Source organism: Alligator mississippiensis, chromosome 1 (genome assembly GCF_030867095.1).
Source record: "Alligator mississippiensis isolate rAllMis1 chromosome 1, rAllMis1, whole genome shotgun sequence".
Taxonomy (NCBI): Eukaryota; Metazoa; Chordata; order Crocodylia; family Alligatoridae; genus Alligator; species Alligator mississippiensis.
The window spans coordinates 316,343,393-316,359,862 of NC_081824.1; the positions used below are offsets into that span (position 1 = coordinate 316,343,393).

Genomic DNA, 16,470 nt, shown 5'->3' on the forward strand with positions numbered 1-16,470 from the left:
AGCCTTTAGCTTCCACTTCCAACAGAAAAATAACAGAGCAGTTTTTCTGTTGCAAAGAACTCAGAAAGATTTTCTTTTTGAAATCTCTGGGTTCATCTTGTGAATCATGTTTGTAAACCTAACAGTGCTAACATCGTGTGGTACCTCACGGCATTGTCAAAAGGATCTTCAAGCACCACAGGGTGTTGTGGTACCCTGGCTTAAACTCACTGTTCCCTGATCAGATCTGTTCCATGATCTCTCTCCTCCTTTCCTCTCTACTCCTCTCCTCTCTTTTCCTGTTATATACTTTGAAGACAGCTGTTAGCCTGCTGAGACTGCCAAATATGTTTTGACAAAAAAACATCCTTGTTGAAGGATGGGGAGGGTTGTTACTACACTTATTTGTACTTTATCAAACTTAGCAAAAATGTTTCACTTAGTTTTAGTTTATGGATGGATGGAAGTTCAGGGCACTCTTATTTCTGATTAACTGGTTTTTCCATGCCTAGTTTAATGTGCAGTGCACTTTTAGATCAGAAGCTAAATATAAGTCTGTGGAGCACTTACTGCATCTTTCCCCATATTTGGCAATGTCTGACATCCCACAATTATTTTACATGGATTCTTCTTCCAACGAACTTGGCAGTTTAAAAGTGCTGAATCTTTTTGAACAAACTGTAGGGTTTTCTAAAGGATTAAGAGATGCTCACACTTTTCTTTTTTTAATAAAAAGACCAATAGAAATTTTCTTTAAAGTAACTCAGATCAATGTTGCAGTATGGCTATATGATATAATAAAGGGGATGTGTTGAATGTTTGTCCTATGCTTGTTTTAAAATGGTTGTTTGTCATGCACAATGCTTCTGAGGGAATAGGTATTTTTAAGAATCAAGATTTAACAACACTCAGTAGGTGAGATGATTTTATGTCAAGCATTTGTTACCTGGGCCCAGACTAAACATGATCTATAGTGAAGCAGGCTACAAGGGAAGTCCATGTTAAGCGCAAAGAAAAATAGCCCCTCTCCAAAGTCTTACACATTTCCTCTTTTTATCTCGTTCTTTTCCTCAAATCTTCTCTTTTGTGGTGTGGAGACCCTTGCCCTTTCGGGATCAGGTGAAGAGATTCTTGTGGTATTTCTCACTAGAACTGGAGCTTATGCAATTGCATATCTCTGCAGTATTTTTTCCCTTTACTGGATTTTTATTTTGCAGTACACGATTGATAAATTCTAAAAGTTGGAGGGGCTGAGAGAGGGAGGGGAAGGGGCAAAAAACTGCCTGCACCTTAAAAACCAATGACAGCAAGGTCAAGGATTCATTAGACACAGAAACTGTGGTACCTTTCCTGCACTAGAGGTCATTCATCTTTGGAGACAGCTGTGGCTGAAGCTACATGAATAATTAAAAAAGGGATTCATCAAATCGTAAAAAATAGCCTGCAATTAATTTTTGCAAATATCTTACCCAAATTATCAATCTGGCTCCAGAACTGGGAAAGTCATTAAAAATATTCAGTGACATATCTAACAACTATTAAGACATTTGACCAAAAAACATTTTGAGAAATATTCCTGACCCACTGTACGCTGTGTGTGCTGGTTGAACAGCAATGGGATGCAGATGATGAAAGGCCAGCCCTTTAACTACTATAAACTGATGTAGCTCTGTTCCTGATTGATACAGGCTGAAGATTTGGTGCAAAAAAGGTCCATTTTAAGTGGTTTTTATGTCAATTGTTTGCATTGAGCTAGGAGATTACGAGCAAGTAATAGTTGCAGTGCTATACCATTAGGTAGGAAATCCGTCAGCCCTCTAAAGGTTGGTTAATCTAGGGTCTGACCCAGAACTCACTGGATTTAAATGAGAACATCTCCATTTTTTCAAATTACATTGGCTTGTACATCCATGCCCTCAATTACCATAAAGACCAACTTTAAAAAAACCCCCAACAATGGATATATGTGAAGTATCTTTTGATAATATATGCAAAATCTTTCAGTCCTGCTTTATTTTGATATTGGAAGAAAAAGGAATGCTTTCCAACTTTCCACCAAATCAAGCCAGTTCTCTTTAAGCAGACCTTTTATATATTTTTTGCATGGGAAGAGTGTATTTTCTCACTCCTCTCATTCAGAAATAACAGAACCATCTTTGCTCAGACTTTCCAGAACAGCCTAAACAGTAAGCCTCAGAAGGCTACAAAGCAACTGAGAAAAGGGATTGTGATAGAAACTGTTACACAACTGTAACCACAGCAGGCCACAACCTGCAATCCCCTAATTAAATCCATTCTCATGGATGAACTTCAAGTACCAGTCTCCTCTACTACTACTTTTCTTTGACAGAAGTGTGGGTGGACTAAACTCACCCTAAAAAATAACATATTTTAGCCCCCTACAAAAGAGCTAGCCTATGCTATTTTGCAGTAAGATCTATAACAGAACCCTGATATTTACCTTAGTTAACTTTAACCCTGGAAGAACTGCAGATCCCAGCATGTTCATTGCCAATGAATTAAAGATGTGAAAGGTTGTCCTCAGGCAGTGGGTGTCCTGATACACTAATCCAGTTAACATTTCAGATTTCAAAGTGACCCTGTACAAGATAGTTTCATTTCTATGCATGAACTTCTATGTTTACTTTCTGCTGAGAATAGTCTCTTTATAAGCCACATGGGGAAAAAAAAAGCAAGTGTTTTGCATAATCTGCTTAGTTAAATGGAGACTTTGTACATTACATGCAGGAAAATCTAATAAAAATGGAGATAACTGGCCTCCTTGTGACACAGAATTCTTGAAATGTGCTCCATTTTACTTGTTATTTTTAATTTTTTAGATGCCATCTGAAAACAGGTATTACACACTGTTTCTGATAGAACATTAAAGGCTTGATTTCTGTTTACTTGTCACTAAGTACATACTGTATATTAATTGGTACAGTGAAATATTAAAAGGTGCCCTTTGAGTTAAAAAATGTCAGGGGTTATAAGTATATTATGTGCATACCACTGTGGGCCTAGTATTTAGCATAAAACAACCTTACTGAAAAGTGGAACATTACTGTATGATATGACTAAGTAATTGGAGTTCTACGCTGAAAATTTGAAGTAGCACTGCACACTGATTTTTAGCTGGGAAAGCTTTTATCAAATCGGTGCATGTAGTATTCTTCACAAATGAATAATGTTGCAAACAAGGACATATCAGATGTCTGCAGTGGACAAAGCTTTTACTACTGTTTATGACTGGAAGGTAAATGAAAAGAATGAACTTTCCAGAGATCATTTTTTGTGTCTTCGTGAAGCCCTCTGCCTGTTTTGATACAATGCTGCATTTTCCCACAAAGGGTCTGATCCAATGACCACTGAAGTTGTTAAGAAAATCTTTCTGCTAATTTCAGACCAGGGACAAACTGACCCCTGCCCTGATTTCCCCCTTCTCATAAAATCATGGTGGACAGACAGACAGAAATTTCTGTGTCAATACCACTGACTGCCAGCCCAGGAAGACAAAATAAGACTGTCTTGGTAGGGGATCTGTGCTTTAGTCCAGTGATTCTGAATCTTTTTAGACTCAAGGCACCTTCTGTTAGACTTAAGGCACCCTTCAGAAAATCCCAGCTCTTGGCTTTCACTAATTTCTTGACTGTGGAAAACAATAGAGCAATTCTTCTGTTGCAAAGAACTTAGACCACAACAGAGCAGAATATTTTTGGGTTTATCTTGCGAATCATATGTAGGTGTTTGCACACCTAACAGTGTTGATATTACATGACACCCTTAAAAGGATCTTGCAGTACCCCAGGTTACTTGGTCACTGGTTGAGAATCACTGCTTTAGTCATTTGTGAGGCTTGATGTGCACTGGTGCCGTATTCTGACCTGGAGAATGTGAGGCATGGCTCGTCATCTTAGCACTACATAACACTACTTACACTGACTCAGCAAACTCAGACTTTTCTAGTGAAATATAACAAAGAACTGTCTACTACTGCATTTATTCCCTACACAGACTCTTATGAAAGATAATGGTAAAACACCCTGTACTCAAAAAGAGTATAGTGATTGCTCTGTAAATGAAAAATGCCTTTTTGCCAAGGCAGCTACTATTTTCATTTCAGCAGTGCATAGATTGTCCTATAAAACTGGGTATCAAAAATCTAAACAAATTTCCACAGAAAAACTGCAGTTGGTTTCCTCTCTTGTATAACGTACTGCACTAGCATATTTTTGTCCCTAGCTATGAGCCAGGAAAAAAATCATACAGAATTGTGCTATGACACAAGAGAGCCCCTCCAGAAATAGTTTTAATGTCCAAGTACAGTGTGAATGATTTATAAACATTATAAATACTATGTGAATTCATGAGGTGTATGGTAGACTGCAGTGTTACCAAGGCTACATGCAGTGATTTCTTGGCTGCTTTTTTGCTTGCTGGGAAACATGTCAATACAAAATCATAAGCACACAAAAATATCAAAATAGGAGATAGTTACCTAACATGATGAAGGGAATTCCCAGGAACGTGGAATTGTATTTCCCACCAGTTAGATTAATGATTCCAGCTGCAGTCAGAGTGGCTAGGCTTATTGTTAACAAGCCTAGGAGACCAAGCCAAGGTTTGCTACGGACACAATCCTGCATGGAGCAGCAGAGTATAGCCAAGCTGACCACAAGTACTAGACTTGTGATCAGGTAACGTTCTGACACCCTGCTAGTCTTCTGGAAATCCTCTTTCAGTGAAGAAGAAGTGAAGGGATACATTTTGACTTTCCTGTTAGACTTCTGGAAAAGTTCAACAGTGTTGCAAAAAATGGATTCCCACTTTTCTGCTACCATGTCATTCAGGGAGTTGATTGCCTGCAAGTAGTAGGTGAGCTGAATGGCTTCTGCAGACTTCACCCGATCTTTGCTGTGCACAGTAACTCCACCAAGCTGGTGCCCATTATACACTTCCCTGCCATCCTTTAAGTGAGTGATTGGATACGTGATAGCAAAATTTGTTCGATTAGAAGAACGAGCGGTCTTCAGTTCCTCCAATACGTGCACTATGTCATCCACTATGCAAGTCTTGTCGTTATTCAGGATACATATATGGGCAAATGTGTAATTGAAACCAGGTCTTTGTACTTGGATCCTGGTCACAGCAGAGTGCAACTGTAAGGGAAGGAAAAATCACTCACATTATTCATCAAGTAATCATACTAGCAGGCAAAAAACAGCAGTAGCTTTGTTAAGTTGGGTCATGACAGATGAACATATATCGCTGTGTAATGTACACTTGTTTTGTATACTGATGTAAATTATACTGGGACCAGAAATAGACGTGCAGCTGTCCGGAGCTTAGCTCATGCAGTGGGCTGTGCCTTGCCACCGAGGGGAAATAATCATAGGGTTAATAACCTGTTTGCTACCAGAAATGAATGGAGAAAAGACAAAACTTAAACTGGTAACTTACATCAAAGGAGTTTTACTTCTGGTTCTAATCAGTCTGGGTAATGTTATCTTTGTGTAGGGGGTGGCATACTTTGTTTTCTACTTTTTTATACCAATATAATACTAACTACATCACTGTAAATATTTAATCTGCCCTGTGTGACACTGTTTCCCATTGACTCTAAAAATATATCTTTTTAGTTTTTGCTATAATAATAGTAAGGATTTTATAAATATGTATTACAGTGTTGATGTTTTTCTCCAGAATCCTTTACTCTTAATCATTTTAGCTCTATACAATTGCTTTGTGCTTCTGCCATTCAACTTCTCTAAGAAAACAAAGCAAGAAAAACAATTCTATGATACAGAGCTCCATTTTCAAGTGACCTATTGGATACAAAAGGGATAGCTACTCTACCAACCATTTTATGGACCTCAACAATTACCATTATTATAATATTACTTCCTTGTCAGCTATTAGCTATGCTGTATAAAAGAGACATGGCAGTTCATTTCAGCGAGCCACCTGCGTGGCGGCATGTCATGGATACTATTGATTGGCAGTAAAAGCAGTAGCACTCCCTTAGAAGAAAAAGAAGACTACAGCTGCTTTGTCCTAAATGCAGGGCTTGCCATGGTAGCAGGACTAAACCAGCTGGCATTAATTGCTTTTAGTTCACCCCAGCAAACCCACAGCAACTCTGTCAAAGAAAGAAGTGGTAGAGGAGACTGGCACTTGAAGTTTATCCATCCATGAGAATGGAAAGGACTTAATTAGGGAACTTCAGGATGCAACCTGCTGTGGTTACAGTTGTGTAACCGTTCTATCACAATCCCTTTTCTCAGTTGCTTTGTAGCCTTCTGAAGCTTACAGTTCAGTTTAAGCTGTTTTGGAAAGACTGAGCAAAGATGCTTCTGTTATTTCTGAGTGTGAGGAGAAAAGAGTGAAAAAATACACTCTTCCATGCAAAAAATATAGACAATCTTATGATCTCTTTGTATAATTTTCAGGCAGGAGAAAGCAGCAAGACAGTTGAAACAAAGCAGCAGAAGAATCATAACTATGGTGGAGGGTTTGTCAGGATTCTGCTGCCAAATAATTTTAATTTGGCAGTTAGCTGTCTTTGCAGACTGTACATTGTTTATGTTTCTTGTGTTTTCTGGCTAACCTTATGGGGCTATAGTCTGTGCTGCTGTAGTTGTGAAAAGGAATATCCAAATCTCCTTTCTGGAAGCAGCTGAGGACCCGTTACTATAAGGCAAAACAAAACCTACCTTACACTTTTGACCCATGGAGAGGAAGTGGGTTGGTCTGGAGTGTGATGTACTCTAACAATTCTGGCTGATGGAACAGCCACTGAAGCTGAGTAATCTGTTGATACAAGTTAGAGCAGCATCAGTACTTCTTTAACTAGGGTTTCAGTGACTGGGAGCTGGTTTGGAAACCTGAAACAGCAAAGCTGAAAGACCTGCCTGTGCAGTGCAGAGATTTTGCAATCAAACAAAAGACCCTGGCTTCCCGCTTGAGTTTTACAAATGTTTGGCACTGGGAAAGTATAATTCCCTCATCTGTAAAGTGGGGGTGAGACCTTTTCTGCTTGGAGGCTGGTAGAGTGAATTAGCAAGGTCTATAATTTTTTTTTAAATATGATGAATAACTAATATCTGCCCCTTGATTCTTGGCAGGAAAAGAGGAGAAAAAAAATCTCTCCTTTTGTATACTACATATATTGCTCTCTATGGCCCCCAGTGAGATGGAGAGATTTTAGATCATATAGATAATGAAGGGACTGAGATCAGGCAGTATTTAGAAAAAATACAGAAGCAAAATTGGCAGAGTAAATGATAAGAGAAACTAGAGTAGCAAAGAAGGCTCTGCTGGTGGAAATGAATTAGTTGTCACTACACACAATTGCTGCAGCGTCCAGATGAGCATGGACGTTTGGTTCCTCGGGGACAACCAGCAGTGGCACACCTTGTGCCACTGCTACTTGTCCCTGTGGAATACCTGTGCCACGTGTACTCTGGCATGCGGCAGATTACCCTGGGTGGGGTAGGGGAGGTTGGAACCAGCAACTGTGCTGGCTCCAGCAGCCTTACCTGGGGTCCTGGGGAAGCTGTGGTGCTCCTGCAGTTGGGAGTGTGGCTGGCAGCTGGAGTGTAGCTCCAGCTGGCCTGGCTCCAGTTTTGGGCTGCATATGCTGCCAGCATGCGGGCTGCCCTGTTTTTCCTCGTGGGTGTTTTCCGTGTGGGTGTTCCCCCTACCCTGCACCCGAATGTGCAGTGTGTGGCACCACAGATGGGTCAGCAGCGCCACATACTGCACAGCCATGCTCTTCTGGATGCAGCCAGGGGTGTTATCATTAGGTCTGTTTTGCAGACCAATTATCCATAGCTCTATTTCAGTGTGACCAGCATTCTACCCTGTATTCATAAAAAATGCGCACATGCTGTATTATTTATTTTACCAAAGATTTGATTATCTTTAATTATTCACTGTGGGGATAACTCTAATTTAAACTGCTTCCATTTCTTAAGATGATATACATAATACATGATCTGTAAAAAGATACAAAATTCCTGTTCTTTCAACATGTTTATCTTGCAATTATGGAGGCTTCTATCCCTTGTACTTGAGTAGCTTTTTAAGTGTCACAGAATGGCAGAGTAATAACGATTGTGGAAAACTAGGTTGGGAAAAAGAAGTGAAGAACCATATATCCCCAGACGATTAAAAGGATATCATGTTTAACCATGATGAAAAAAGTCCCTCCTGATTAAGAGAATACAGGTCAAGCCTTGTGATTAGAGATTTTCTGAATAACAATTTTGCCAAATAAGTAACAAAGCAAAAGAAAAATAAACAGAGAAAAATGCTGGAGGGTTGACATTTGTTTCTTCATTGTGTGTCCATCATATCAATGTAATGTTGGTGTTCATAGTGTGAGAGGATTACAAACAACTTAGTGGAACCCACAAGCATCTGGTCTCCACTTGTTCCACAGGGTACATATGTTCAAATGATTTGGGAGAATTCTCCTGGGTTTGTTATTTTGGTAGAAAAACTTACCCAGAGACCTCTGAATGCTGAGCTGCTCTGCAGCCAGAGAGGCCCTATGCACACATCTCACTTTGCTCTATAGGCCCCCCAGTCTGCCTGGAGACAAATGACAGCAGTACATAGGGCAGCTGTAATTGGGTGACCCAGACTGCTTTAAGAAGTGTCTCCCTGCAGCACAATGAGAGGGGATTATGAATGGGCTCTCTGCTTGGCTGCAGCAATATAGCCCAGCCCAAGTGACATACTGTCTCCCTAGACCAGGGGTGTGCAAAATGTAGCCCGTGGGCTAGATGAGGCCTGCCAGGCAATTTTATTCGGCCCGTGGGGCACCTAAAAAATTTAGAAAATTAATAGTTATCTGCCCCTGGCTGCCTGTCGTGCAGCCCTCGATGGCTTGCCAAAACTCAGTAAGTGGCCCTCCGCCTGAAATAATTGCCTGCTCCTGCCCTAGACTCATGGGGGTGGGGGAGGACAGGACTGGGAACAAAGCGTGCTGGGATGCTAGAGGACTGTGTTATAGCTTCTCTCCAAAGGTACAGACATTCACTCTCCCAGAAGCCATTTAGCCCTGGTTGTTCCTGGGTTATTTTTCCCTTGGAGTAGCCATTTTGCTCTGGCAGACACATCTTGAATGTCTCTACACTCATCTTTTCACCTGGAGACCAACAGCTCTCCCAAGAGAAACTGAATGTCTATTCATGACCTATGTGACTTGCTCAAGGATATTTGGGGGCAGGGCAAAAAACTGGACCTCAGTTTCCCAAATTCTAGGCTTGCACCTTTACCAGCAGGCCTTCCCTCCTCCTCAGTAAGATGACTCCCCTGTACCATCACAATTCTCTTTCAATCGCCTGCTCTATGTTTCAAGTTAAAGGCTTCTATCTGCAAAAGCTATTTCAGGGATATTTGTATATTCCTCAACTTTCTGTTGTGATAGGATTAGTCAAATTTTCTAGTTTACTGATATCAAACAAAGATGCCCATTGAAAGCTGCCAATAAATGTATTTCTCCAGCTCTGGTTTTAAAAAATTGCCATCTATAGAAATGAAGTTGACAAGAATGAAGATAAATGAAATGATTTATTGCCTGATAGGATAATATAAATGGGGAAAAGCAGAGAATTAGGGATCTAACTTTTATAATAATATGTATTACTCATTTTCTGTATGTGCTTAGGTATTCTGCCTCACTTGTGCAGTTTTATATTGTCTTATATATCTGAAACCCTCTCTTAGTATTCTGGTTAGAAAGTAACGTCTCTGTCAATCTTTTTATTAAAAGACGAGTAACTAAACATCATGTTTAACAGCTCAGGAAGGCTATCGGTTCACAAACAGGAACCAGATTTTGCCATGTAGGTACAGCCCTCCCCTTGCCAGTTTGGCAGACCAAATGGGGTGTAACATTGGCTCAGACAGCTAGAAGCGGGTATCCCAGGATGCTGGGAAAAGCTGACATGGCGTGGTAACAATCTGTGTGTCAGGCTTCTTCAGCACAGGGGGATTGTCAAGAATGCACCAGGAAAGAAAGGAGAGTAGCCAGAGAGCACTGTGCTCTGGCAAGCTGTGGACAGTAAAATACCCACTGAGTCTGTTATGAATTGGTGCGGTTTAGAGGAGCTCCAAGGCTACTCTGGGTTGTGCCAGGAGCCAAAATGGCTACCATCTAACATAGGATTGGTAAGAGCCATAGAAGAACTATAAAAACACTTTTCCCTCCACATCACTTCACCCTTCCTGAGTGTGCTGAGCGTGACTCCTGCATGCCTGAGGATTCAGCCATAGGGAAGGCTGACACACGTCACTCATCCTTGTGGTAGGGACATTTAGACCCCTGCATTTCCCATGGGCTACTTTCAGATCAGAGGTTAGACCCTGAAGCTCTGTTGCTTCAGTGCACAATGTATTTGGTAAGAGCAGGGGTTTGTAGCAGCATCATCGTATAGATGTCGCTCCCCACGCTGCTCTGAATCAGCCTCCTTGGCAGTGGGCTGCTGCCTGTACCCCAGCAAGAGTCATAGTTCCATGGCTTTTTGTGCACAGTGATGTTAAGTATCCGGATACATATGTTGTACTAAGTTTTTCACCTAAAGCAGGAATGCACCCTCCTTTTCTTGTCTGATGCTAAAGATGTACGGGCTTTGTGATGGAAAACACTACACATTTAAAGGAATATACTTTATTTGGACATAGTATATTGGGAGGTCCCTTAGGAAGCTGTTGATTGGATGGCAAAGACTGCTGTTTAAATGGAACAGCATTAGCATATGTTTTGTTAGTGCAAAACTGTTTAATGGTTAGCAACTAGGTTTTAAATAGATGAGACATTTGAAGCTTGACAGTTGTTTGGTCAGGAATGTTCTTATTTATTCCTACTCTGTTTTCCCATCCCTACCTGTCTTATTAGCAGGAAGTGAGAATTCAAGCACTAAAAATACAACCCGGACAAATAATTCTTTCTTGAAGGGGGAGTCATGTTGTAGTCACGGCTTAGAGCTTTCTCAGTTAACTAGCAGTATAAATAATCTTTGAAACCCATTTATGGCTGGTGAAGGGAGCGCTGCAGCATGAGAATTATATCACATTCTTTTACCCTTGTTGTCATGATGGTACCCTATTTTTGGCCTTGTCCCTGAAAGTGCGCTAGTCACGAAATAATCATTTACACCCTCTTTAAGTCATCTAGCTTTAAAGGAACTCCATTAACCCGAGATCCAGATTTCCCTCAGAAATTTTTTGTTCTGACTTTTGACACAAAACCCCCCAGAGGTTTCTGTGACAGCAAGAGATGGGAGAGGTTTAAATGCGTCTGTTTCTTCACTTTGCCTGTTTTATATATTTGCCAGTGCTTCAGGCCTGATTTTTATTTACATTAAGGACTTTTTTGTGCTCTTGTGGCAGGGTAAAGGTGGCTTCAATTAAGCATATGCCCCACTGAGAATATTCCTTCCTGGGCAAGGTGGAGATGTTATGAGGATTCAACTACAATGCAGCATATGTATGATGGGTGACAGGTCACAGGTTTGGCCAGAGCTCTCAGTGCTACCTGTTATCTCTGGTCACCAGGCCTGCGAGGTCTACACAAAGCACATTTTAAAACTGGTCTAATTTACAATAGAGGACAGGTAGGTTGGTGCAGAGTAGAGGGATGTGGTTTAAAGCTGTAGTTGGCTCCAATGTCTATCTCATGGGTAGGAACAGAGAAAGTGCAAATGAGACATCCTCTACTTTTTCAATCTTCTGGTAATGGCAGTGGCCCTTGTCAGGCTCTGTAAAAGGGCCTTAACCAGCAGCAGCAGCAGCAGCAGCAGCAGCAGCAGCAGCAAAACTGAAAGCTATGATACTGCACTCAGAGGTGTACACAGGAGAGGACAGGATTTGTTTTTGCTCTCTCATACTGTAAATATCCAGGGGAAGATAAAAATGGGGATGAGGAAATCTCCCTTTTTTAAAAGAACTTGCTTAATTAAACATAATGAGTTATGTAACTGGGGCTTTAGCAGACTTCCTTTCCCCAAAATAATGATTAAAAAAAAAAAAAATCAGCAACATCCCTTTAAAGCAAATAAATTGCATTCCGGCATGGAGGAGTTAGAAACTGCTGATTCATTTGCAAAGTGATGCAGTCCTGGAAATCCTCTTAAACCATATAATACCACATGGTACTGTGATCAAATCCATGGCTAAACAGGATGAAGAATGAGGCTGAAGAAGCAAAGATAGTAAATGGTGTCTGATGTATGCTTTAGTGCTCTGCTTCAAATAGCAAAAGTTTGTTTCCAAACAAATTTCATAGCAAACATGATACCAAAATTCACCTGGATCCTTCAGGACCAATCCCACACCAATTAAAGTTAACAGAAAGAGAATCTAATTTTAGTGGAAGCTGACTCAGAGTTTCAATGAGTTGTGTCAGTCTGTTGTAAACATTAAGGATGTGTAAACCTAGCCCAAAAATTTGGAGACCGGTAAAAAGTGAACTCAGATTTCTCCAATTCACACATAATGCTTGTGGCTGCGGTCTTCATGCAGATTTGGTTTTGTAGTTGACTTTCGATGAGAAGTGTTTTATGGGTGACATTACATGACATCGCATTGGAATATGCTGTATCACTTGACATATGGTAGATAAATAGACAGCGAGATAAAACTAACTAGATGAATATCTTTTGCTCCTGTAATGTGAGTAATATGACAAAAATAGAGACGTCTTTACTATGAGAGTCTGACCTTCACCGTACAATATCACAAATATAATTGTTGCCATCATATTTGCTGCTGTCATGTTTGTATTTAGCCTTTATGGTCAGAGTCAAAGGATGCCTGATAGGTAGATAACCTTCCAATTTAGGCAGGGTTGACAATTTATATAAGTTTATTGCAACTGATGAATCTCCTAAAGCCCCACATCCTGGAATCATAGTCTTTCTGTCCATCTTCGATCTCAACTTTCATTTTTTTTTAAAAGGTTTAAGTGTTAGGGAAGGGAGAAGGGAAATGTAATCCCAACATGATTACAAACACAGAAGTCAAGGAAAGAACCTTCCCTTTATTATTGTTTTAAAATCTTGTGATTCTGAAAGATTCATTCTCGGAACGTTTTTTATCTTGATGTTGGCAATATCGCTCCCCACTGTGGCTTCATTTTCAGTTAAAGATGCCTTTGTCTGACTTACCCTTTAAGTATTTTTGTACGTAACTTGTGCCAATGGACCAAAGACAAAAGGGGTTTTATTTGACTATTATTAATTTCTTCCTTTTTCCTATGATTTTCAGTAGTTTTTGGCAAGTCCTATCTTTACACAATCCTTTTTGATCCCCTTACTTTAGAAGGCTGTTCTAGCAAAGAGAAATGTAGTTAAGTAGGAGAATAGACTTACGTAGCTTTAGTATTTAACCTGCAGGGGAAAACATCCTGTATGTTGCACACATCTGCATAGACCTGAATCTTCAGCAACACTGCAAAAAGGGGTTTTAAGTAAAAAAGGATGCTGGTATGGAAGGTGAATGGAGAGTATGTGTGCATGTGGGATATAATTTTGTCATAAACATGTAAAAACAGGCAAAATTCTAATTTTAGTTACACTCTTGTGTACCCAAAGCAAGAGTACAAAGCAATATCTTGCATGAAAACAATCTAGTATAAGGGTGTATCCTGCATGTCCATGCAGGGTATATCCTTGTATCCTCACAGATATAAGGATGAAGCCAATAGAGCATAACAATTAGCAGAAAACATTAAAACCAAGAGGTCATTTACCTGTAGTATGACAATACACACTTTATGGGATATTGGCATTTTTTAATAAAGGGCCTACAGTAGTGTCATATTTATTTAGTAGACTCTATTCTCTGAAAAAGAATTACAATTAATGAGATTATATATCTGCACAATTAGTATCTGTGAACTGTGCAAAGCATTGGGGGGGGGAGGAACAGAACTGTGCTTGTCACAAATTGGCACTCACTTTTTAACATAAAGAAAATCCTCCTATGATTGTCCTCTCTCTCTCTAATGTCCTTATGGCTTATTATTTGACCTGAATCTATTGCATCATATCCTAGGAGTGAGAGATTGCTGAACCTGTTTTTCTTTTCAAACCTAAAGGAAAAAAGCTTTTTGTAACTTACATGGTCTTCATTTCAACCACTGCCCTAATAATTCAATTTGAATTTGTGCTGCATTAAGCTAAAAACACTCTAGTTTGATCGCGTTTTCCAGATCTTATGTCTCCAATAGGGACCAGATGCATGTCTGGGCCTTGAAACATCTGTTCCAAGAATAGCATTTCTATGTTGGAACCCAAGCTGGAACCAAAGCAATCTTTGCTGCAGATCTATCCTGCTGTTCTGATGCAGCAGTTCTTCCAGCTCCTGAATCAGTATTAAGGTAGATTGAACATTCGATACAACTCCTTATATAGAGCTCCAACACTGCAGAAATAAAGTCTCGAGCTGCAAGTCCACAAATTATTATTTTAATTAAAATGGAGTTTTGACTCCTCCCTTCCCATAGAAAAAGTGAATTGATCAGAAAATCAGAAAATGTTGTGGCTTTGAAGCTACAAAATTCTGAGGCATCATGCTGCCGGGGTGGTGCCATAACATCTGTTATCCCAGAGATGGGAAGGGGCTGTAGGTGACAACAACAATCCCAAAAAAGAATTTTCAGAAGAACAGTAGGGAGTAGAGGACCTCTTTTAGCTTCAGAGTAGCAAGAACACCTATTGTTAGACAGCAGGGGAGTGGGATATGGCACACATCTGTTTGGGAGTAAGTTAGATACGCTTGTGAATCACAGGGAGTAAGGTGTCTGATTCAACCAGACCTTCTCCTGATGACCTAGAATCTCTCTCTCAGAAATCATTGCATGTCAGTGCTGACATTGGCAGCCTTCATTTGGTGGAGTTCTGCATGTTCATTCTCGTGTTGTTCTTTGCATAGTGTCATGTCATCATCTTTCTTTCCAGTGTGTGCCCAGGTCTTTCTTGCATATCTTAGTTCTAATCTGCTTTTGCATAAGATGCATTTCAGCCCCATACCATTATGCTGCTATGACAACCATCTTGTATTTATGATGCTTTCACAGATTTTCCCTCTTACATTAAGACATTTTCCCTCATTCTACAGCTGTTTCCTAGAGACATGAGTTGGCCCTTTATTTATCTTTATCCTATATCTTTGTTCATACTTAGAAGTGCTTTTCAAACTTTGGGATAAACAGTGAAATATTTGCTATGTTCAACTCTAAACATTCAATCCCATAGTTGTAGAGTGGGTATGTACTTGCCAATAGCTAAAAGGTAGCCAAGATTTAAAAAAATGGGTGCCAAATATTATACTTCCAAATCTTAAAAAAGGCTAATTATTCAGATGTGTTTAGCAGCCAAAACCTCCCATTGACTTATGAAAATGATGGCTTATGTAGTGAGGATATCTATATGATAACAATTATAGATAAGAGAAACTCTGAACTATAACAGAATTTTCTCCCTGAAAAATTTCATCATCTATAGATATAATCAGAATGAGGAAATTGTAGAAAATAGTATGTACAATATGCTAATAAGATATGTACAGATACATATGTAAAAACTAATGAAAAAACCTACTGCAACCAATTCCAAACCCAGGGTATAATGGCTACAAAATCCTACTATTAACCTATCTGAGTTTGCAGTAATTAGGAGGTGTATAGTTCATATTTAAATATTTTATTCTAAAGCTTAAACATCTATCTGCATGTCAAAATAATTATCTTATATAAGCAGGGCTAGCTTATGTGAAAGAGATGGTATATAAGCACCATTGCTGAAAATGAGAAGTTAGTGTAGTTTTCCCTAAAAACCTATTACCATTATATCTTTATATATACGAATTGTAAATGGATACTGTTTTATGCTATAAGGCATGCTATTGTTTATTAGCTCTTGATGACCTTAAATTGAACTTCTTGTTTGTTATATTTAAATTATTACAGGTGAAGCAGAAAACTCTTGTTTTAAAAAAGGATACTAATTTAACATAAATGTGCAGCAACATAATAAAGCTGGCTCATGGCAACTGCGACTGAATGCAAAAAAATAAGACCCACACCTTAGCCTCAAAGTTCAGCCAGTCCTGGATCAAACATTTTTGAAGTCTGAAAATATCCTGGTAAAGGGGAAAAATGTGTTTAGATTTTCTGTGCATTTAAACTTCCTGATTTCCTCTTGCCAGTAGAAATACCACAATAAAAATGGGAGAAGCTCTTTCAGTATTTTCATGTTCATTTCAAAACCAAAGAAAGGTTTAAATAAATTTTCCATAATTATCCAAAAGCTCAGATGCATATCCAGACTAAATGTCCAAGTGCCTTTTTGCTTCTCCAAAAAGAGTTAAAACAGATGTTAAAACATAATTTTATTTTCCTTCTCTCCCCAGATAGTAGCTTTTGAGAAAGAGAGGTTCTGGATTGGCAGTGCCAGATGACACTGCTCCGCATTCAGCTCC

General features: G+C 39.5%; 1 protein-coding gene across 2 annotated transcripts in view; it reads right to left on the reverse strand.

The window, feature by feature from the left end:
- Positions 1–16,470, reverse strand: part of PTCHD1 (patched domain containing 1) — a 51,702-nt gene that overhangs the window by 30,516 nt on the left and 4,716 nt on the right. Inside the window, exons 2-3 of one of the 2 annotated variants that reach the window (XM_019495092.2) lie at positions 6,693–6,789; positions 4,478–5,138 (exon numbers count right to left, since the gene is read on the reverse strand). In XM_019495092.2, the coding sequence (XP_019350637.1) occupies positions 4,478–5,138; positions 6,693–6,710 (679 nt within the window). In that variant the 5' untranslated portion in view covers positions 6,711–6,789. The remainder of the gene's footprint in view (positions 1–4,477; positions 5,139–6,692; positions 6,790–16,470) is intronic. The other variant, XM_006266897.4, reaches the window with a different exon arrangement.